Below are 24,976 nucleotides of genomic sequence, written 5' to 3' on the forward strand. Positions count from 1 at the left end.
TGCAGTATATATATTTTTTTACCAGTCGTTAGGAGATATTGGAATGTTGTTCGTGCACTGTTCAGTAAAAAAGTATACACAACGTAATTTGTGTTACCGATACGTATGTATATTTAAAAGTAGCCGTGTTACAGGCACGGTTCGAAAAAAAGCATTTGCAATATGTATTTGTTTATGTTACCATACGGATTTAATTAAAAGTTAAAAAATCCTCACGTGTAATATCTTTCTGTGTAAATATCTCATATTACAACGTGGGTCACCTGCGGCCTAAAATCCGGTGCGGCTTGTACAAGTACAAAATTGATTTTCTTTCTAAAATTAGAGCCTGCGGCTTTTAATCAGGTGCGCTCTGTAGTACGGAATCTACGGTAATCATTGTGTTCTGGTTCAGTTGGGTTAAAGCTCCAATGGGTATGGATTCATTTCAGTTCTTTATGAGGAAGTGGGCTGAAGGAAGACTGTGTTTTCTGTTATGGAGGGTAATTTGCTTGCTGGTTTACACTGGCTATGTCATTAATCCTGGGAGCTTTACTGATTGCTCGATGTTCCCTGATTGTATTGTAGAATTTTCAGGTTTCTTTTATTTTGGATTTTCCAGGAGCTTCTGTGGTTAGGAAATGAGTCAGTAGTGCAAGTGGTTGCATTGAGGGGAATTCTTATGTGGGGCCATGCATAGAGTTGGGTTTAGGTTCAGGTGTTGTATCTGAAAAAATACCTGTCCAAAACCAGTACGACTACTTATACATGGGGATAGAGTTGTACAGTACAGAAACAGGACTTCCAGCCCACCGTGTCCGTGCCCACCTGCACTAATCCCATTCGCCCTCTGTATCCTTATGCTTCTCTGCCTTGCCTATTCACCTACCTGTCTAAATGCCTGTTAAATATAGTGATTGTATCTTGCTCCACCGCCTCCTCCGGTGGGGAGTTCAAGTTGTCAGTCACCTTTTAATAAAAGTCCTCAAAATCTTTTTTAAACTCCTTGCTCTCACCTTATAACCCATGTCTTATATTCGTTACCTCTACCGGGGGGGAATTAAAGTTCCAACCATCTTCCATATATGTGCCTCTTTTAATTTTATATTAGATCATGTTTTGCTTACCTCCAAGGAGGTCTTGCCCTATAACCAACCTCCTCCATTCCTCATCTAACATTGTGGTGAATCTCCCCTTCATTCTCTCCAGTGTAATCCCATCCTTCCTACAGTATGGTGACCAGAACAGTACTTGAGCCAGTGTTTGTGAAGTTGCAACCTATTGTACCAATTTTTATATTGTGGGCCCTGAGATATGAAGGGCCTTCGACTTTCTACCTAACTGTTGCCACCTTCTGGGAATTATAGACTTGAACCCCAAGTTTGCTCTGTTCATCAACATTCCTTAGTGTCCAGTGGTTTACTGTAAGTGTCTTAACACTATTTAACTTTCCAAAATGCATTACTTCTTATATATTGGGATTAAATTCCACTTGCCAATGATACACCCAACTTTCTAACTGATCCTTTCCTACATCCTGCTTCTGCCTTAGAAAACTTACCCCATTATCCAAAAAACCAACCAGCCTTCATATCATCGAGAAATTTACTAATCAAGCATCACAAAGAAGTTGTTCATATATATCATAGACAACAAGGACCCAAGGAACACGACAAACATGTTTCTCCTTGGAAAACCATCCTTCCACCAGAACCCTCCGCATCCTATCACCAGGCCAACTTTGGATCCAAGTAGTGAGCCTGCTTTTTTGGATCCCATGTGCCTTTCCCTTCTTGACGATACTATCACCTGGGACCTTGTCAAATGCCTTATTAAAGTCCACACGTTTACTGTTCTGCCTCATCAGTCCTTGAGAAACTCTTTCAAATTAACGAGGCTGGGCTTCTCCCACACAAAGCCATGCTGACCAATCCTGATCAGCCCCCGTCCCTCCAAGTATACAGAAATCCTATTCCTCAGCATTTTCTGACCACCGACATCATGCCCAGCACTCTGCAGAATCCTGGCTTATCCTTAAATAAAGGAACAATATTTGCTATGCTCCAGACTTCTGACATCTAGCCTGTGGCTAACAAAGGTGCAAATTTCTACATTAGAGCCTCAATTGATTCCGTCCTCACTTGTCGTAACAGCTTCTGATAGATCTCACCTGGTCTTGGGGATTTATCGACCCTTATGCAACCCATGACATCTTAAATCTCCTCATTAATTCTGAGCTGCTCCTGATTATCCACGTACCCCTTCTTGACTTCATGACCTTTCATGAACTCCTCCTTGATGAACGCAGATGGGAAGTATTAATTTATGATCTTGATCACATTGCTTGCCTCCCCACATTATCCTGAAGGGGAAGTGATCCTTCACTGGCTACCAATTTGCTCCTGATATAGTTTGTTGTATCTAAGCAAGTCAGTGAATAAAGTGCAGTAACTATTCACTTGCAGCAAAATTTCAGGCCAGTTTAGGATTATCTCTGTCCACTGCCCAAAAAGTAAATGGCCTACTAGTGAACAGGTTCATCTTCTGACGGGAATATTGGGCTGTACAGTGATGCAGCCAAAAGAGCTGCAACTACACAACTCCAGATTCCTTTCATATCACAAAGATATTGATCATTGTAAATTGGTACAAGTGTGAATAGAGGCAGGGAAACTGAGAATGAATACGAGGCAGAGAACTTACTACAGGGTGATAAGTGGGGAATAGGGATTGACGGCCTTGCTTTGAGAACCAGTGTAAACTAAATGACCAAAAGACATCTTCAGTATTGTAAGAAAATTTGAGTACATTGTTCATCAATATTGACATTAAATATTCTATTTGTTCATAGATGTTATAGTAATTTTGTTTTCCTCCAGGACTCAGCTATCTGAAGCTGTTGTTAATGGAATATAAAACCAAGTTAAATTATTTTCAAAATATTAATTAAAGACAGTTTTCTGTTAAAATAAATAGTTGGAAAAGTGCATTTAATTTCATAACCTGAAATAATGTGAAATGCAATGAGTTGTAATAAAAAGGAAAACTTCATGGGGGAAATAGTGGGTGATGGAAAAGTTGAAATATAATCTTGTTGTCTTCCCATACAAGAAAGTAAGTCTTATATTTTTCTACCCATGCATGTCTTTAGCTTCTCATGTAGTAATAGTTTCCTTAGCCTGTGCAAAGGAACGATTATTTGAGGTATCTACAGCATGAATTTCAATATTGTCTCACTGCATATTTTATCTCACACTGTGATTTGGATTTTGAAACTTTCAGACACATATTATGATTAATATATTGGAATATTTAAGCATTTTCTAGCTATTGAAAGCAGAATGTCTAAAAATACCATTAGTTAATAGTGAGCCTCATTGAATCTGATGGAAATCAGCAGCCATGTAGAAAATGGAGTCAGTTAGATAGATACTTGACGGAGGCTGCAACCACATTCCCTTCTAAAACATAAGCTAAAATGGTCAATGAGCAAAGAAGGATGTGTCAATCTGTTGGAGATACTTCAGTCTGTAGTTTTGTCTCTGTATGTCATTCTCAGATATTTTATAATTTCTTTGTTAGCATTGATTCATGCAGTTCTGTGTATTTCCTAAGCCCCTTGTTTTACTGTAAGACGTGATTTTTATTTAACTGTGACTCAAAATTTATTCAATACAGGTATTGTGTTCCCTAATATTCACCTAATATTCAAAACTTAGCTACTTCTCTGCTATTCGTAGATCTGCTTATAGTTTGTCATCTTCCATGAGTCTTTCTCCAAAAGATCCAGATGGGAGTTATATACAGACCACCAAACAGTAGCAAAGATGTGGGCTACAAATTTCAAAGGGAGGAAGAGAATGCCTTGTCAAAGGGACAAAGTTATAATAGTCATAGGAGATTTCAATTGCAGGTAAGTTGGGAAAATCAGGTTGGTACTGAATCTCAAAAGGGGGAATTTGCAGAATACCTACAAGGTGGCTTTTTAGAGCAGCTGGTGGTTGAGCCCACGAGGGGATCAGCTATTCTGGATTGGAATGATGCAAAATGAGGAGTGTTTGAAGGCTCTGGGCCTCTACTCACTGGATTTCAGAAGATTGACGGGTGGCTTCATTGAAACCTATTGAATGTTGAAAGGCCTAGATGGAGTGGATGTAGAGAGGATGTTTCCTAAAATGGAAGAGTGTAATACTAGAGGATACAGCCTCAGAATAGAGGGGCATTCATTTAGAATGGAGATGAACAGGAATTTCTTTAGTAGTGAATCTGTGGAATTCACTGCCACAGGCAGCTGTAGAAGTCAAATCATTGGGCATACTTGAAGCAAAGGTTGATAGTGAGGGCATGAAGGCAGGAGATTGGGACTGAGAAGGAAATGGATCAGCCATGATGAAATGGTGGAGCAGACCTGACGGGCCAAATGGCCTAATTCTGCTGCTATATCTTGTGGTCTTATGTTTATGAGTAATTGGTCAATTTGTTGTATTTTTGTTAGATTCTTAACTAATCAGTTCAAAGGTTCAAAAGTCGAATTTAATGTCAGGGAAATGTATACAATATACATCCTGAAATGCTTTTTCTTTGCAAACATCCACAAAAACAGAGAAGCACCCAAAGAATGAACGACAGATAAACGTAAGAACCCCAAAGTTCCCCCCCCCCCCCACCAGTTCCCTTCCCTCCCACGCGTAAGCGGCGGCAAGCAACAATCCCCCTCCCCCCACCGGCAAAAAAAAGCATTGGCACCACCACTGAGCACTTAAGCGTGAGCAAAGCAATAGCAAAGACACAGAGTTGCAGTTACCCCAAAGACTTCGCGTTACACCCAGCATTCGACGTACCGCAGATTCTCTCTCTCCCTAATAAGGAAGGAAAAAGGAGTCTCTGTTTTCCCAGCGAGCGGGAAGACAACAAACAACTTGCTGGTTTGCAACATTAAAAAGTCTGTTATGTTGCTTTTTTCAAGCTGTGTGCCTGAAGAACGCAAAGATCCTGGGTCTTCGGGCTCATAGCAGATATCCTGACTCCCTCGACAACACATGGGTCTCCTGTCATGACACTGAACATCGATCTGCCCGTCTCCAGAGCCCTGAGATCTTAGGCTTCTGAATTCCGATTGGGCTGTCAGGCCAAACCCTTGGTGTGCCGAACAACGGCTGGTCCTGAAGCCCCGATATGGCGTCCATCCAATATGGTGACTACCTTTGCTGGAAATGTTCCTTTTCCAGTTTCAACTGTATTATGCTATTTTGATTTTACTTTTATTTTTATTTATTCAGATTCAGCTAAAGCAACATCTTGCTGTAGTTTTAGTCACTTCTGGAACGAGGGAGTGTTTTTATGTTTATGCATAATGTCCTAGAAGAGAAGGAAGTGATAAGTTGTCATATTGAACTGTTGCCGAATTCTGGCGAAGTTCTCTACACAGTCTTTTTGGAGAGGGAGTGCAACGATTTGGATGTGGATGTGTTCAAGGAACAGCATGTTTCCAAGACGCGATGGTTGATGACTAAGAGAGATATCAGCACAGGTGGTATTTCTGTGTGCCTGCTGCTCTTGTCCTCCTTGTTTGAGGCAAGTAACTGCAGTATAGAGACCAGAGGCTGCAGATGCTGGTACTTGGAGCAAAAAAAAACACAAACTGCTGGAAAACTCAGTGGGTAGGTCAACACCTTTGGAGGCAAAGGAAGGTTGACATTTTGGGTTGAGAGTTGGAACCATCCCTTTGCCTTCCCAGAGGCTGCTTGCCTCACTGAGTTCCTCCAGCAGTTTGATTTTAGTTGCAATACACTTTCTGAATGGTGCAGACTGCAGTCATCGGGCATTGTAAATGGAGGGGATGAGTATAGTGGGTGTTGGATTCAGACAGATTGGAACTGCACTATTTCGGACAAGTGCAGTGTATTCTGTTCTGCTCCAGATTGTGCCTTACGGATGGTGGAAGAAGTTAGTAGGGCGAGTGGGATGGGGCTCAATTTGCTGCAGTGTTTTTGAGGCTGGTCGGTTGAGTTTCTGGCTTCAAGTGGTTCTCTGGATGTTAACCGCTGGAGAATGGACAATGATGCCATTGATTGCAGAGGATAGTCTGTGAGAATCTCTTGCTGAAGATGGTATTTGACTGGCGCTTGTCTGATGTGAATATAATTTGCTACATGGCCCATGCCTGAATGTTGTGGGAATAGATGTGGCAATAGACTGCTTCAATGTTGAGAAGCTGTGGATGCAATCGGACATCATAAATCATCAATGAACATTGCCACCAGACCTTATGATGGAAGGGAGGTCAGTAGCAAAGAGCTGAACATAGTTTGGTTGAAGATAGTGCCTTAAGGAGCTCCAGTACTGATGCTGTGGGGCAGTTGACTTTCAACAACTATAATTGTCTTCTGTTATGTGAAAGAGCACTCCAACATTGGAGTTTCTTTCCAATAATGCCCAGTGATGTCAGTATTAATACACTCAACTGCCCTAATGTCAAATACTTGACAGAAATCCCCTTGCTGATTGTTAATCAAGAAGTGTTAATCTTCCAGGGCATTTTTACGTTTCAAGTGATTAATGTAGCCAGTACTGTAAATTGCTTGCAATCCATGCTGCACACTTTAATGTTTCATTTATGTCCCTTTCTTTGTATCCACAGGATGACTGGCAGGGAATTCTTTACCCGTTTCCCCACACTTCATCCCTTCCTCCTTAAACAGCTGGAGATGGTGGCAAGCACAACGGGCAGGTGAGAAACAAAAATGGTTGTACGTTTGACTGCTTAAGGAAAGCTAGTGAGAGCAGCCTTTGCACTGAGAACAAACCCATCCTTATTTCCTGTGTAGTGAACAGAGCCATAAAGCACTGCAGCACAGAAGCAGGCCTTTCGTTCCATCTAGTCCATACTGAGCTAGTCCCATAAACCCGCACCTGGGCCACAGCCCTCCATACCCCTACCATCCATGTAAATATCCAAACTTCTCGTAAATGTTGAAGTCGACCTTGCATCCACCACTTCTGCTGACAGCTCATTCCGCACTCTCACCACCCTCTGAGTGAAACAGTTCCGCTTCAGGTTCCCCTTAAATATTTCACCTTTCACCTGTAATCTAGACTTTCTAGTTGTAGTCCCACCAAACCTCAGTGGAAAACGATGCTTTGATTTCCCTGGTATGATATGCTAAATTTATCCTCCTGTGACTTTCTCTGGAACAGTGAATGGTGCAGTGGTCCCGGCCTTGACCCCATCCCAGATGAAGTTTACTTTTGTTCCTCATTGTGGACATTGACACACTGAGTACGGCCAGGACTTACTGCATACTCCTGCATTGCAAGTTGCTTGGCTTAATCTGTCATTTCAGAAAGCATTCTCGTCAATCTGAAGCAACGATCTCCTGAAGAAATTCATTTGGTCAGGCAGCATTTGTGGGTGATGGCAGTTTCAACCTGAAGCACTGACAGTCCCTTCTCTCAGCCACAACTCACAAGCATACACACACGTCTGTGCGGACTACTCCATTCCCGCAATTCCTCCAGTAGGTTGTTTGTTGCTGGTGGATCTAGAGTCAGAGGCAGACTGGGAAAAGATGAAATATTTACTTACTTCCCAAAATGGGCAGACAGAGCTGGACTTTAATCTCTGTCTGAAAAGTGCAAATCACATTTAATTTACCAAAATGCCTCCTGGATCAGAAGTTAAAAGCAAGCAAATGCATTAAGACTTCCCACTGCTGTCTCTGAGGAATATGTCTGATCTCCCCATGACCACGTGGGTTTCCTCTGGACGCTCGGGTTTCCTCCCACATTCTGAAGATGTGTGGGTTAGAGTTAGTAACTTGTGGGCAAGCTTTGTTGGTGTCAGAAGCAAGGTGACACGCGGGCTGCCCCCAGCACATCCTCGGACTGTGACGTTAGGTGATACATAGGATAGATTTCACCATATGTTTTGATGAATAGAATTAATCTTTGATCTAATTTTATATTAGCTGGGGCTAAGGTACAATTTTCTATTTCTAAAACTTGCACATTGAATAAACCAGAATGTTTTATCATCTTTAAATTATTTAGCTTGGATGTGAGTCTGACATCAGTCTTCTCTTGAATTACTTCACCCGTAATATTCATTCCTTCTCTCTCATCTCCATATATGTAGTGATTCTGGTGTTCTGAAGCTCCACCCCAGCCTGTTCTTGTTGCTGCTTGTTCTGGGTCGATTATATCCATCCCCCATGGATGGCACATGCTCGGCTCTCAGCCTGGCACCCTTTGTGCCCTTAATCATAAGGTAAGGTGACACACCTAATTAGGATCTTGAACAAGAGAATTTTTTCTCGCTTTGACAAGCTGAGCAATGTGTTTTTAGGCCTTCTTATGATCTGAATCTAAAGGCTTTTAAAAATATTAGTGAATTTATTACTTATTACTAGATGCAGACAACCTTGTGCAGCAGTATGTGTCAGTGTTATCCAGAAATAATCATCTGCTTATATTTGTAGTATTGTAATTATCCCAATTATTGAACTAGCTGAATGTTGAGTCTTGAATAAAAAAAACCAAACTGTACTGAATCATATTGTTGGAAGATACTGTAAATATCTGTACTCAAGTGTGCAAGGCACTAATGGACTCTCCTGCTCTCATGTACAGTTCCCTTAATATGCATTAACCCTCAGCAGTATGTCATCAGTGACGTAAGGTGTGGTATGCAGGCCTGTAATGTTTGAGGGAAAATTCAGTGCATTATACATGCAAAGATGGTGAACATTTCCATCCAATTGACAGATGAAGCTTTTTGAGCATAATCAACTTATTTTGAAATATTTATTTTGACCAATACATTACTGGAGAATATGATCTTCTATTTTAACTTGAGATATAACTCCATGTGATTTTTTTTGTATGTTGTAAGCATTTGAAAAATGCTAAGTGGCAGAAAACTCTATTTCTCCTTTCCGTCACTCAAATCCGGATAACAAATATTTAAAAAGTACATGCATTCAAAAGAGTTTATCCATTTCAGGTAGTGAGATGACTTTAAAATCTGTGCATATGTGTGTGTGGAACATGATATCTCAAGCCTCATTCATAGCATTTATAATTGCTGTTTATAGATCTTAAATAGTAAAGTAAGCTTCACAGCTTAAAAGGACAGTGCTTGCCTTTGTAAAATTATTTTATTTGAGATTCATACTCTTAAGAAATTGTTTAAACCATTTTTACATATTAGCAGTCAAATTAACATTTTGGTGTGATTTTTGTGATGACAAACATAGAACAAGAGATCTACAACACATTACAGGCCCTTCTGCCCACGATGTTGTGCCGACCATGTAACCTACTCTCGAAACTGCCTAGAATTTCCCTAGTGCACAGCTCTCTATTTTTCTAAGCTCCATGTACCTATCTACGAGGCTCTTAAAAGACCCGATTGTATTTGCTTCCACCACCACCGCCAGCAGTGCATTCCACACACCCACCACTCTCTGCGTGAAAAACCTACTCCTGACATCCCCTCGGTACCCATTTCCAAGCAGCTTAAAACTATGCCCCCTCGTGTTAACTATTTCAGCCCGGGGAAAAAGCCTGTGGCTATCCACATGATCAATGCCTCTCATCATCTTATACACCTCTAACAGGTCACCTCTCATCCTCTGTCACTCCAAGGATAAAAGACCAAGTTCATTCAACCTATTCTCATAAGGTATGCTCTGCAATCCAGGCGACATCCTTGTAAATCTCCTCTGCACTCTCTCTATAGTATCCACATCCTTCCTTTAGTGAGGTGACTGGAACTGAACATAGTAAAACTCACTGGAATTCAGAAGAATGAGGAGTGACCTCACTGAAGCCCGTTGAATGCTGGATGGCCTCGATAGGGTGGAGGTGGAGAGGATGGTTCCAATGGTGGGGAAGTTTAAGACCAGAGGACACAGCCACAGAATGGAGGGATATCCATTTAGAACAGAGATGAGGAGGAATTTCTTTAGCTGGAGAGTGGTGAGTCAGTAGAATTCATTGTCACAGGCAGCTATGGAGGCCAAGTCATTGGTTATATTTAAGACAGAGGTTGACAAATTCTTGATTAGTCAGGGCATGAAGGGATATGAGAAGAAGGCAGGAGAATGGGGCTGAGAGGGGAAATGGGATCAGCCAAGATGAAATGGCGAAGCAGGCTTGATGGGCCAAATGGCCTAATTCTACTCCTATATCGTATGAATTATTGCAGTTATTTAATAATCTCCAAGATACATTAATACCTCATCTCAGTAAATCTGAATTTATAGTTAAGTTCTAATATTTCCAGTCAGTGTAATTTGAAAAATCTCATTTCAGTGCTTACTCTCATCTTCCCAAGGCTGAATATTTCAAAGCCTCTGTTACTTTGGCAGAGCAGTAATATTAAACTTATTCTTGGATGTGTTTGTGCCCTTGAGAAATAGAATGCATGCTTAATAAAAACAGGAAACACTGGAAATCTCAGCAGGTCAGGCAGAATTTGTGGAAAGAGAAACAACATTGATATTTCATGTTGAATCTGAAACGGTAACTTTATTTCTCTTTCCACAGATATGTCTGATCCATAGTGTGCTTCTAACATTTTCTATTTCTGTTTTGGATTTCCGGCATCTACACTTTAAAAAAAAAATTTCAATCACTGCACACATAACAAACCAGGATGGTCAAATATAGGGAAACTGATATAATGTAAAGAAATGATATGTACTACACCGAACTTTAGATGGAACTTTTAGTAATATTTGTTTTATAACATCAAAAAGCAACTTTAAAGAACATTTCAGCAGGAAGAAAGCACTAAATACAGATTAGTGCTTGTTATGGTGTGCAAATTTTCATTGTCTAAGATTTTTAGTCATAGGAGATTCAAGTGCTCATCCAGGTGGTTCTTAAACCTTATGAGAGAAGCTGCTTCCACACCTTCTGAGTTAAAATAACAGTTCTTCCTCAGATTCTATCTAAACCTTTTACTGCTCACCTTAAATCAGTGCATGCTAATCTAGAAAAGCTTTGTCCGCTCTCTACCATACTTACGTGTCACATAATTTGTACGCTCCTATCAGAATTCCCGTCGACCTCCTTTCCCAAGGAAAACAAATCCAGCCAATCCAGTCTTTCCTGATAACTGAAACATACCTTCCCATTAATGAAGGCTTGATTTGTTAGTTAGGCCAAAAAAGTAACTTTAAACAGAAGCAGTGTTCATTTAAGAAGCAGAAGTTTACTAAAGACTAATATCAAATTCAGTCAAATTATCCTTCAACAGCTAATTCAAAAATTTACATGTTTTCACACAAAATCTACACAGAGCAGCATATTTTAAAGTGGTTAACAGATGGTCATTGATAAAAACACACAGGTCGTAACAGGACTGTAGGTTTACTATGCAGATACTGTTACAGAGGAGGGTAGGTTAAAATGTATGTCACATTCCCTTTGGGAGGACTCTAAAGGCTGTCTTGTGTTCCTTCATGTACAGTAGCAGAAGGGATGATTGAAGAATTGAGGCTTCAGTTCATATTATGGGTAAACAAACTAAATAGCCAGTAGTCAGGGCAGGTTAAATTATGACCTTACAAAACTCTCGGAAATATGTATTTACAGACAGGGAAAAAGACTTGGTTATGATAGTGATATAATATAGTTACACTGTATGGAGATGTGACCACAGAGTGACCAAGATGAAAGATGAATGTTGAAGGATATTAAATATTTAGAAACAGCATGAAAAACTAAAAGGTGATGGGTGGACATTGTTAGTAAATGATGAAATTAATGTAATATTGAGGGAAGTTCTTTCTTCATAAAATGAAGGTATGGATTGAGTCTGGGTGGAGAAAAGTTCAATGTTGAAAATAAATTTATTATTGAACTATATGTCACCATTTACTACAAACCTGTAATTTCTTTCCTTCTGGGCATACTCAATAAGTCCAATAACCATAACAGAGTGAATGAAAGACTGCACCAACAGTGTGCTAAAGACAACAAAATGTGCAATTTCAAAAAGAAAGAAATAATAATAGTAAAGATGTTAACAATAAATAGCAAGAACGTGAGACAGAGCCCTTGAAAGCAAGTCCATAGGTTTGGGAACAGTTCAGTGATGGGGGAAATGAAGTTGAGTGAAGTTATCACCTCTGGTTTAAGGGCCTGATGGTTGAGCAGTAATAACTGTTCCTGAACCTGGTGGTGTGAGTCCTGAGTCTCTTGTAGCTTCTTCCTGATGACAGCAGCAAGAAAAGAGCAAGACCTGGCTGGGTAAGAGTCCCAGATGATGAATGCTGCTTTCTGGCGACACTGCTCCATGAAGACATGCTCAGTGGTGGGGAGGACTTTGCCTGTGATGGACTGGGCTGCATCCGCTACTTTTTGTAGGATTTTCCGTTCAAGGGCATTGGTGTTTCTATACCAGGCTGGGATGCAGCCAGTCAATATACTGTCCACCACACATCTATAGAAGTTGTTGAAGTTTTGAGCTGTCCTACCAAATCTTTGCAAACTCCTAAGGAAGTAGTGCAGCTGCCATGTTTTCTTTGTAATTGCACTTAAATGCTGGGCTGAAGGATGTCAAATGTTGGTGAGAATTGTCTATAATCCAATGGTAGTAGCAATGTAAGAGATAGTATTCAACAGAAAACTAAATATACAGTACTGTGCAAAAGTCTTAGGCACAAGTAAAAAATTCTATAAAGCAAAGATGCTTTAAAAAATAATGAAATGAGAAGTTTTTAAATTGCAAAAAAAATTATTTTAAAGAGCAGTAAACAATAAAACCTAAGTCAAATCAATATTTGGTGTGACCTTTAAAACTGCGTCAGATCTCTTAGGTACATTGTTGTGTAGTTTTATAAGAAAAGCGGCTGATAGGTTGTTCCAAGCATCTTGGAAAACTTGCCACAGATCTTCTGCAGACTTTGGTTGTGTTGCTTGCTTCTGTACCTCCAGGTAATCCCAGGTAGCCTCGAAGATGTTGAGATCAGGGCTCTGTGGAGGCCACACCATCTGTTGAAGAACTCCTGTTCTTTTCGCTGGATAGTTCTTTGGGACCTTGACAACCTTGTGTCTTGTTGTTGTTATGGTATAATAATTGCAGATTTGAAGGTTAAACTGTCACATTTGCCACATCCTCATCTTTTAGTTTGTTTGCCCTTCATCCAGTTTGATTCCTTCTACACCCATTTCTGTTTCAGTTCATCAGTTTAGTTCATTCAAATCATTCTGTCATTGATCATTAGCACCTGTTTGTTATCTTTGTTTAATCATGCATTGGGCTATATACCTACAAAGTAATCAAATTTATATTTGTAAAGTGGTTTATTACTTAATATGTTACTTTAAAAAATAGGAAAAAATTCTCTAACATTTAATTTTCTAGAAAATGAATGTTTGGAAATTTACAATTTGCTCTTTTCTGCTGACACAGTAATACAGAAGACAAAAAAATAAACATCTACGACAAAATTTATACAAAATAGCTAGGGTGCCTAAGACTTGCACATTATAGTATGTGAAACAACAGTGCTGTATTAATCATGGATAATTTTTATCCTGATGTAGACTCACCAAATCAAATTGGAAACAATACTGGCAGTGGATGAAATCCAGATGGTGTGTGGAGTAGTTTTTTGAACCAAATGTTGTGCACCCCTCTTGTAGCCAGAAGAAGCTTTCCTGAATTGTGTATTATACAACAAAGGGTAGCTAATAATCTTGTCATAACAGGGTCTAGTAGAGAAGAGAGACTATCACAGATAACAATTCTTCATAAAAACGGAAAGTGAAGTAGTTCTATCCAGATCCAAGAGGACAAAGAAAGTATAAGGAATGAGTTGATGATAGGTTGGAGAACTTCATTGAAAAGCATGCTGGTGTCCATGAGGTGGTTAACATTTAAGGAATAGATGAAGGAAATGCAGCATTTGCACATTTTTGCCTGTTGAAAAAAATATAAAAGGAAGGCTGAGCTAATCATGGCTAACAAAAGTTATGTTTACAATTATATTACATAGATAGAGTCATAGAACACTACAGGGCAGAAACAGGCCCTTTGGCCCATCTACTTTGTGCCAACCCTTTAATCTGCCTAGTAGCATTGATCTGCACCCGGGCCTCCATATTCCTCCCATCTTAGCATCTATCCAAATTTCTCTTCAAAGTTGGAAGTGGCCTTGCATCCATTGCTTGCGCTGACAGCTCATTCTGCACTCTCACTGCCCTCTGAGTGAAGAGATTTCAGCTCATGTTCCCTCAAACTTCTCACCTTTCACCTTTAGCCTATGACCTCTAGTCTCACTCAACTTCATTGGAAAAAGCCTGCTTGCATTTTGCGTATCTACAACACCCATAATTTTGTATAAGTGTAACACTTACCCAAAAGGCTGGTATATGTCTAGGGGAAAAGGAGATCCAGCCACACACCAACCCACCTCCCGTACACGCAGGTGCTGTGAGAATCGAGTTTATGCCTCGCGCCGCTCACCGTATCAACTTCACACCAAATACCGTTACGAAATACACTTTATAGAATTTACTAACATTAACTAAAGAAGTACTAGGCAATACAATATATATATATATATACAAGGAAAGAAAAAAACAAAAGGCGCCAACTTATCAAAGTTCAGTCAGTGTAGTGCACATCATAGGAGCTCAATCAACGAATCATCCGACAGCCACGTCGTCGCACCTGGGACCACCCGGTGGTCCTACGAGCCCTCCAGCGCCCGTCCACCTTCCTTGTCCGTCTCTCCTCCCGACTCTCCTCACACCCCAAGTCCGCGCAACCCCTCCCCCAAGTTCCCAGCCTCACAAAACACAATAACATTCCCCATTGATTAACAATTGAATACAGTTACCATATCAGCCATTCTAAAGCGAAACAACGGCGAGAGAAACATTTAACAGACAAAGAAGCATTCCTACTCGTAACAAACCAAAGAAGCCCTTTTTATTAACATACACAGGACATTGTACATGAGGTTATCGGGAAAAAATAGTAAATTTGAGAATTAGGAGTAGTTCAGGCTTCTATAAAGGAGGACAAAGATTAATTAAAAGAACAAAAATGGGGTATGAGAATTAAGAAAGGGGCACTAAATAGATGAGAATGATTAGTGATATGAAGCTGTTGTACAGTCAAAACTAGAAGAATTTCTAATAGTGAACAATGAAATTGTAGAAAAATTAAGCAATATGTGTTTTTTATCTTCACAGAAGAGGGCACAAGTAATCTTTCTGAAATATTAGGGAATTGAGAATCTAAGCAAAGTGTGGAACTAAAGGAAGCTAGTATTAGGTAAGAATATAATGCTGGAGAAATTAAAGGCACTGAAGGCCAATAAGTCCTGGTCCCAATGTACACAAGGGAAATAACTGAAAATAGTGGGTGTACTGTGCATTATTTTCCAGAATTGTATAGATTACAAGATAGTTTTGCTGATTGAAGGATAGATAATGTAACTCCAGTATTTAAAAAATGTTGGGAGAGACAAAATGGAGGCCTACAGACCAGTTAATGTAACCTGAGTGGCAGAGTCTCTTAACAAAATATATTGCAAAACTAGTTAGAAAGTAATATTAATGGGATTAAACAATGTGGGTATGCCTTTCTGAAGGGAAACAGCATTTGACCAACCAGAGGTTTTTAAGGAAGTAACTGAAGGAATAGATAAAGAAGAACTAGTAGATGCAGTGCACTTGGATTTTCGAAATGTTTTTGATAACATACCACATACAGGAACAGAGTTTAGAGAACAAAATTAAAGGCATGGTTTTAGAAGTAATGCAATTACATGGATAGAAAATTTGTTCTCAGTCAGGAAATAGAAGGAAGAACAAGATTTTCTTTCAGGGATTCAGGTTGTAATGTGTGGATAAAGTAAATTTATTATCAAAGTACATATATGTCACCATATTGTGGTGAACTACATATACCTGTCTGGACTGCTCCTGTGGCTCCTCCCACAGACCCCTGCTGACTGCTCCTGTGGCTCCTCCCACAGACCCCTGTATAAAGGCGAGTGAGGCCTGAGCCCGGCCTCATTCTCCAGGATGTAGTGTTGTTCATTCTTCCAGTCAATAAAAGCCGATATCTCGCTTCTTACATCTCAGAGTGAGTTATTGATGGTGCATCAATTTTATTGACTGGAAATTAAAACGTGGAAACCGTTTTACGTCCAGAAAGATTGGATTTGGACCCCCAAGACCCTGAAGCAGCTCTTGCCTTTGAACTCTGGCTTGCATGCTTCCAATCATACTTGGAGGAGGTTCGTGCAACTGACCCCGCTGTTAGGCACAGAATTCTCCTCTCGAGAGTCGTCCCAAAAGTTTATTCATTCATCAGGGACCTCTCGACCTATGAAGGGGCGCTTGACGCCCTCAAAAGATAGTACCTGCGGCCGGTGAATGCCATCTATGCCAGACATCGCTTGGCCACGTGCAGACAGCGCCCTGCGGAGTCATCCGCCGAATTTCTCCGAGCTCTACAGGCACTCGTGCGGACTTGTGACTGCAAAACGCTCACGGCGGAACAGCATGCGGAACTCTTGGTACGAGACGCCTTTGTTACAGGAATCAGGTCAGTGTATGTGTGCCTGCGTCTGCTGGAAAATGCTGATCTTACCTTATGCTCAGCGATCGAGACGGCTGACATGCTGGAGGCTGCTCTGCACAACGCTGACGCTGTCCAGCCACGCGATTCCCCGCCGGTTCCGTGGACACCTCCGACCCCGCCGCCACCGGTTCCCGCGAGCGAATTCACCAACGCCGCTGCCAGTCGCGGTTCCACGCACTCCCCGAAGCTGTGTTATTTCTGCGGGCTTGAGAAACATCCTCGAAACCGTTGCCCAGCTCAAGAAGCGACCTGCTCCAGCTGCGGAAAACTGGGCCATTTTGCCAGAGCCTGTAAGTCTAAACCGCGCGTGGGGTTGAGCAGCGCTGCGTTTAAGACGTGGGGGCCGCCATCTTCCATGCCCGGATGTGGGCGGCCATCTTTGCCGGCGTCACCATGCCCCGCCCCCGACTCGCCGGTGTTTACCGGGCACCAAGATGGCATTTCCACTCTGACCACCGTAACCCTCGACCAAAGCGCTCCGCACCAGCTCGCAAGGTCAATGATGGACATCCTGGTGGAGGGACACAGGACTAGCTGCCTGTTTGGCACAGGCAGCACTGAGAGTTTTATTGACCCGGACACAGTGCAACGCTGTGGACTTGTGACACGACCGGTAAGTCACAGGATCACCTTGGCTTCTGGGTCGCATTCCACAGACATCCGGGGGGGGTTGTGTAGCGACATTGGTGGTGCAGGGCACAGAATATCGGAACTTTGTGCTCCTGGTCATGCCTCGACTGTGCGCACCTGTGCTATTGGGGCTGGACTTCCAGAGCCATCTCGAAAGTGTGACTATGGCATACGATGGGCCCCTCCCACCGCTCACTGTCAGGAATCCTCAGTTTGGTGGGACTTCGCCATATACTCCGTTACCGCACACACATACACACCGAACCACACGTCCCGCCCAGCACCATGCCGATAGCTGTGCTACTGACACTACTTGCAGCCTCTCCACCCTCAAGATCCCCCCCCATCGCTATTCGCCAACCTGACCCCCGACTGTAAACCGGTGGCGACTAAAAGCAGGAGGTACAGCGCGGGGGACAGGGCCTTCATTCAGTCAGAGGTGCAGCGGCTGCTCGGGGAGGGGATCATCGAGCCAAGCACAAGCCCTTAGCGGTCCCAGGTGGTTGTTGTTCGGACTGGGCAGAAAAATAGGATGGTTGTGGACTATAGTCAGACCATCAATAGGTTCACGCAGCTTGACGCGTACCCCCTACCCCGCATCGCGGATATGGTCAACCAGATAGCTCAGTACAAGGTGTACTCGACAATTGATCTGAAATCCGCTTATCACCAGCTCCCCATCCGCCCAGAGGACCGTCCCTACACCGCCTTCGAGGCGGGCGGCAGGCTCTATCACTTCCTGCGCGTCCCATTTGGTGTCACCAATGGTGTCTCAGTCTTCCAGAGGGAAATGGACCGGATGGTGGACCAGTACAACCTGAAGGCCACATTTCAATATCTAGATAACATCACCATCTGTGGTCGCGACTGGTCGGTTCACGACGCCAACCTCCAACGATTTTTCCAAGTGGCCGAAGCTTTGAACCTTACTTATAACAGGGACAAGTGTGTGTTTAGAACCACCCGACTCGCTATCCTTGGGTATCTCGTGGAAAACGGGGTCATTGGCCCTGACCCTGACCGTATGCGCCCCCTGTTAGAACTCCCTCTTCCCACCACTCTCAAAGCCCTCAGACGGTGCCTGGGTTTTTTTTCCTATTACGTCCAATGGGTCTCCCATTACGCAGACAAGGCCCGCCCCCTGGTCAAGTCTACCACTTTTCCCCTCTCTGCTGAGGTCTGCACGGCCTTCAGCTGCATTAAAGGGGACATTATCAAAGCAACGATGCATGCGGTGGACGAGAGCATTCCCTTCCAAGTAGAGAGTGACGCCTCCGATTTCGTGCTTGCCGCTACCCTCAATCAGGAAGGCAGGCCAGTAGCATTCTTTTCTCATACCCTTCAAGGCTCTGAACTTTGGCACTCCGCGGTGGAGAAAGAAGCCCAGGCCATAGTGGAAGCTATTAGGCACTGGAGGCACTATCTTGCCGGCAAAAGGTTCACCTTGCTGACCGACCAGCGCTCGGTTGCGTTCATGTTCAGCAACCAACAGCGGGGCAAAATCAAAAATGATAAAATTTTGCGGTGGAGAATAGAACTCTCCACCTACAATTATGATATCCTGTACCGGCCTGGCAGACTCAATGAGCCCCCTGATGCCCTATCCCGGGGAATGTGTGCTAGCGCACAGCTCGACCAGCTGTATGCCCTTCATGCACATCTTTGCCATCCGGGGGTCACCCGATTTTACCATTTTGTTAAAGCCCGGAACCTGCCGTACTCCCTGGAGGACTTCAGGACGATGACCAGGGACTGCCAAATCTGCGCTGAGTGCAAACCGCACTTCTACCGTCCTGACACTGCGCAACTTGTCAAGGCCACCCGCCCTTTTGAGCGACTGAGTGTTGACTTTAAGGGCCCCCTTCCCTCCACCGACCGCAATGTCTATTTTCTCAATATTATTGACGAGTACTCGCGGTTCCCCTTTGCCATTCCCTGCCCCGACACCACTACCACGTCCGTCATAAAAGCCCTGCACCAGCTCTTCACTCTGATCGGATATCCCTGCTATATCCACAGTGATAGAGGGTCCTCCTTTATGAGTGACGAGCTGCGCCGGTACCTGCTAGCTAGGGGCATTGCTACTAGTCGAACCACGAGTTACAATCCCCGGGGGAATGGACAGGTGGAGAGGGAGAATGCCACAGTGTGGAAGGCCACACTTTTAGCCCTTAAGTCAAAAGGGTTGCCGGTCTCTCGATGGCAGGAGGTCCTACCTGAGGCACTCCACTCCATCCGCTCCCTGTTATGTACGTCCACCAATGCCACCCCTCACGAACGCCTATTCTCTTTTCCCAGGAAGTCTGTCACTGGGACCACCCTACCAGTTTGGCTGACATCCCCGGGGCCAGTGCTGCTACGAAAACATGTGAGGAGTAATAAATACTCCCCGCTGGTCGAGAGGGTTCTCCTTTTGCATGCTAACCCCCAGTATGCCTACGTGGTCTTGCCTGATGGGCGGGCGGACACGGTTTCTGTCCGTGACCTGGCGCCTGTAGGAGCAGCAGACCACTACCCCGTACACTCCACGGTAACTATGAACCCTGTACCCGAGGTGACACCGCGCACACCGTGCCCCACACAGACTCCTCACGACACTCATGTACCAGGCATCTCGTACGCGTATATTCCGGGCGCCTCACACACACGTGAGGGATCCCTGACTCCTCCAGTTAGGCCGGAACCAGCACAACCTCCATCTCCTGTGCAATCACCACCTCCGGCACCTGTGCAATTGCAGCTGGAGCTACGTAGATCGCAGCGACAGATTCGACCACCTGATAGACTTAACCTGTAAATATACTTGTAAGAAACTTCGCCACCTGGGGACTCTTTTTAAAACAAAGGGGGGATGAATGTGGTGAACTACATATACCTGTCTGGACTGCTCCTGTGGCTCCTCCCACAGACCCCTGTATAAAGGCGATTGAGGCCTGAGCCCGGCCTCATTCTCCAGGATGTAGTGTTGTTCATTCTTCCAGTCAATAAAAGCCGATATCTCGCTTCTTACGTCTCAGAGTGAGTTATTGATGGTGCATCACATATACAACCCTGAGATTTATTTTCTTGTGGGCATACTGAACAGAATCAATGAAAGACTGCACCAACTGGGCGTACTACCAGTGTGTAAAAGACAAAGGCATAATGGCCAGGGTCATCAAAACCAGCTGCACCTCTAACCCCTTCCCAGTAACTAAGCAGGGTTGTGTCCTCGTGCCTACTCTGTTCAGCTTGCTGTTGCCACGGTGCTGTTCTCTGCCCTCTCACAGACTGATGCGAGACTGATGGATGCATCTTTGATCTGCGACGCCTCAAAACCAAGACCAAAGTGCTGGAAGCAATAATATGAGACTTCCTCTTTAAAGATGACTGTGCTCCTGCAGTACTCAGTAAAAGGAGCTCGCTGACTGCCTCACAACGGCAGCAAGAAAATTTAGCCTAATCATCAGCCTGCAGAGACAGAACTTCTACTTCACTCGAACTTCATACCAACCCTGTGGAACCATAGTTTGAGATTGAAGGTACGCAGCTGAACAATGCTGTTGCCTTCACCTACCTGGGAAGCTGCCACACCTCCTCCTGCAGTCTAGATCAAGAGGTCTCAAACAGCTGGGGCATCCTTTGGCAGGCTATGGACACGTGTGTGGGGTGAATGTGGCATCCGGCTGAAAACCAAGATGGCAGTCTACAGAGCAGTCATCCTGACTTCTCGGCTGTCTGGCTGTGAAACATGGACCCCAAACCACAGGAAAATCAAGATGCTTGACCGGTTCCACCTGCGATGCTTTTGCAAGATCATGGGCATCTCGTGGCAAGACAGAGCCCCCACCACAGAATTGCTACGAAGGGCTGAGAGCTCTCACACAGGGAGACTGATCATGAAGGTTCAACTTCAATGGGTTGGACATGTGGTCCGGATGGAAGACAGCCGCCTTCCGAAGATGGTATTCTGCTCCCAGCTGGCACATGGCACCAGAAAGCAGGGAGGCCCCACAAAGTGCTACAAAGACTGCGTGAAAGTGTCCTTGAAGGCATGCAATATCCCTGTGACTGGTTGGAAGGCCTTGGCCAAAGACTGCAACACCTGGCACCAGCACTGAAGAGCAGCGGCTGAAGGACCTGAATCAAAAGTGCCAGGACCGCAAGGAGAGGTGACCTGATCCTTCAATGGCCGTTATGTACCTGACCTGTGGACGCACCTGCGCCTCCCAGTTCAGGCTTGACGGACTTCCAAAAAGAAAAGATAATGAACTGTGTAAATACAAGAAGAAAGAATAAAAATTAATAATAACAATGGATAAATAAGCAATATCGAGAACATGTAATGAAGAGTCCTTGAAATTGAGTCCTTAGGTTCTGGGAACATTTCAGTGATGGGACAAATGAAGTTGAGTGAAGTTAACCCCTCTGGTTCAAGAGCCTGATGGTTGAGGGGTGATAACTGTTCCTGAGCCTGGTAGTGTGAGTCCTGAGGCTCCTATACCTTCTTCCTGGTGGCAGCAGCGAGAAGAGAGCATGACCTGGGTGGTGAGCGACCCTGAGGGTGGAGTATCAGTGCTTGTATCTCTGACTTAGATTAAGATCCAGTGATTTGGATGAAGAACCAAACGTAATTTTCTTTAAGTTTGCCAGTGACACGAATAGCAAGAAGGACACAGAGCAGCTAGGAAGTGGCACGGCGACCTTCAGAACAAGAGGGTTTGCGTATAGGAGCAATGCTCTATTGAGATTATACCTGGAGTATTCAGTCTAGTTTTGGTCTCCTTACCATGGAAAGAGTACAGAAAGATTCAGTGGACAAGGCAGAACTGCCTTGTAAAGAGAGGCTGAGGCAACCATGCTTGTATTCAGCTTAGAATGAGAGGACAATTTCATGGCTAAAATATCGGGGTTCTCTCTGTACTGTGGAGACCTCCAATTTGCTGCAAGAAGTGTACTTACAACACTTTAATCAATTTTGGTACATTTGGCAAATTGTTGGTGAGACTGTTGATGTCAGCATTTGGTATATCAATTTGAGTGAGTTCTAACCTCAACTGTGGAGGCACACTATTCCAATACTCCGTGGAATAGAGTGAATGGGTACTGAATAAAGGAAGAACAAAGAAAACCAAAAGAACCCATTAAGAAAAGATATTCAAACACCTAATATGCTGGAAACAAAAAAACAAATCGTGCAAACAACTGAAGTAAACAAATAACATTCAGAAATGATGTTCACGAAACTGAGTCCACAGGCTTGAAGCCAATTATCACTGCATCTGATTCAGGAGCCCGTTAGTTACAGGCCAAAGCCTCAGTTCAGCGCAGAGACGAGTGAGCCTCGCAGTGCAGCAAGCTGAACCAGCACATCCGTCACCTTTGGCCCCGACACTCTAACCTTTCCAATTCTGCCCCGTGCTTAAATCGATCAAATCTCGGGTCTTTCCTCACTCTCGGGCCAAGGCCCAGACCCCGTTGCCTTGACTCTGCCTCACCCCTATACATCTAGCCTTGTTTCTGCCACATTGAATTGCCTCCAAATCTGCTCCAGCCTTGGTCAAGCATTGGCTCATTCCCTGCCCTTGGCCCAGGGCCCTGCCGCCTCTAGTCGCCATGCCGCAACCACTCTGCACCTTCAAGGTTTCAGTTCACGAGGCAAAAATGACAGGTCGTACAGGTGGTTCATCTCTGAAAGGGAAGTTACAGGCTATTGATTGCAGTGATCATATTCAAGAAAAAGTATGAGCAATACAGTATAGTTTTGTTTGCTACCAGCAAGTCATTGCTGTGTTTTACCAGTCCTTCTTAAACCAGACATGTTCACTGGGGTTAACTGGCTCTATGAAACCCTGGTTAGACCACATTTGGAATATTGTGTTCGGTTAAGGCCACCTCATTATAGGAAGGATGTGGAAATTTTAGAGAAGGTGCAAAGGAGATTTACCAGGATACTGCCTGGAGCAGAGAGCATATCTTATGAAGATAGGTTGAGTGAACTAGGGCTTTTCTCTTTGGACCAAGGAAGGATGAGAGATGACTTGATAGAGGTGTACAAGATGATAAGAGGCATAGATAGTGGATATTCTCAAACTTATTCCTGGGGTGGAAATGGCGTAATTTTAAGGTGATTGGAAGGAAGTGTACGGAGATGTCAGAGCTAAGTTCTTTACAGTGAGAGTGGTGGACACATGGAATGTCCTACGGGGATGGTGGTAGAGGTAGATTGATGGTAGAGCAGGTTAAAAGGTCGGCACAACAATGTGCTGCATTGTTCTATGTTAAATGACTTCCTGACTTTTGTAATGAATGCCCTGACCAATGAAGGAGGTCATGCCATATGCCTTCATAACGACCTTATCTATTGCACGTCCACTTTCTGTGAGCTACGGACTTGGACTCCAAGATTCCTCTGTACATCAAACAGTTGTAGTCATGGAACAGAAGCTTGTGATGAAGAGCATTCTGTTCAAAATGCTACATTCATTTCCCAACTGATCAGCGTGTTCAAGTAAATTCCAGGCAATTACTGCTTTGCCAGTCAGTATTAATTTTAGATATGTTTGGTAGTTTGAACTTTATTCTGACATCAGTCTATAATCTCTCTGATAACTACTTTGTCAATTTGGGTAAAGTTTAGACAAAAGAATTCTATTGCTAACCACAAAATATTTTGTAGATCTTCAGTTTCTTATGTAAATGTAATGTTAACAATCTCATACCAATAGAATTATTCAAAGAAATAGAGACTACGAATGATATATGATGAGCAAAATTCAGTGCACCACCTTGACAGTTATTTGAAGAAATGGAGTAGTAATGATGTCTTTACAGTCTTTTTTTTCTAAAAGCTTGCTATAATAATATGATCAGGTTTCTGCAGTCCTCATGTTGCCCTCTAAACTATCGGTTCAGACTCAGTTTTACGCACAATACCACTGTTCAAGCGAAAGTTTCTCCCACTTATCCAGCTTCAGCTAGATGGTTTTAGTTTCAGTTGGGACAATTTGTTCACAGTTAGGATCGAAAGAGGTTCTGCTTGAAGTACCCCAGTGTATTCTGTTCAGTACTGAACCAAATGCAGTTCGGCAAAAGTGCACAAAGTGTTTATTTTAAGTGCAACTCTCATACCAAATCATGGACAAGTGAAATGCATACATGTTTCTTATCAGGACAAAGTGGCACAATACATTGATATATAGCTGTTCTGATAGCTTGGAGTATCACTAAGGATCAAACGTTGAAAGTGTTCACTTTATTTTGATATAAAAATGTACACATTTGTGTGAAAGACCTGGGATGCATATAGATCCAGGATGACTGCAAATTAATTCTCTTTTCAATGTGAGATAGTCACATGTTTTCTTGTACATTTATGACTTTCAAAATCTCAGGAGTACTGCTTTCTTACAGCTGAATAATCACAGCTATTTTCAATTTGCTCTCCCACCTGGTGTGATAAGCTTTTGAAGATTTTCGCCAGAACCTCCCCATTCCTTGAGTATTTGATGATGTATTTTGTGGTTCATTTTTTCTCTATTGGCTCGTCTGTTTGTCGGTTATAATGCTCCAGAACTCATTGCCAATTACCTTGAATTCACTGCAGCATTCAAATCTTTTTTGAAGGCTTACAGTGAATATTATGCCACTGCGTTTGAAGCCATTGAATCTCTTTTAGGTGGGTTAAAAGTACTACCTGACCTGCTATCTTGTTTTGTGATGTGGCCTAATCTACCCCTCTCTCATTGGCTAGGTAATAAATCCATTACAACAAAT

General features: G+C 43.2%; 1 protein-coding gene across 2 annotated transcripts in view; it reads left to right on the top strand.

Moving 5' to 3' along the window:
- Nucleotides 1-24,976, top strand: part of LOC140730381 (tRNA (32-2'-O)-methyltransferase regulator THADA-like) — a 403,880-nt gene that overhangs the window by 171,416 nt on the left and 207,488 nt on the right. For both annotated transcript variants that reach the window (XM_073050701.1, XM_073050702.1), the window contains exons 26-27: nucleotides 6,620-6,709; nucleotides 8,114-8,245. In XM_073050701.1, the coding sequence (XP_072906802.1) occupies nucleotides 6,620-6,709; nucleotides 8,114-8,245 (222 nt within the window). The remainder of the gene's footprint in view (nucleotides 1-6,619; nucleotides 6,710-8,113; nucleotides 8,246-24,976) is intronic.

The sequence above is a fragment of the Hemitrygon akajei genome, chromosome 7 (genome assembly GCF_048418815.1).
Source record: "Hemitrygon akajei chromosome 7, sHemAka1.3, whole genome shotgun sequence".
Classification (NCBI taxonomy): Eukaryota; Metazoa; Chordata; class Chondrichthyes; order Myliobatiformes; family Dasyatidae; genus Hemitrygon; species Hemitrygon akajei.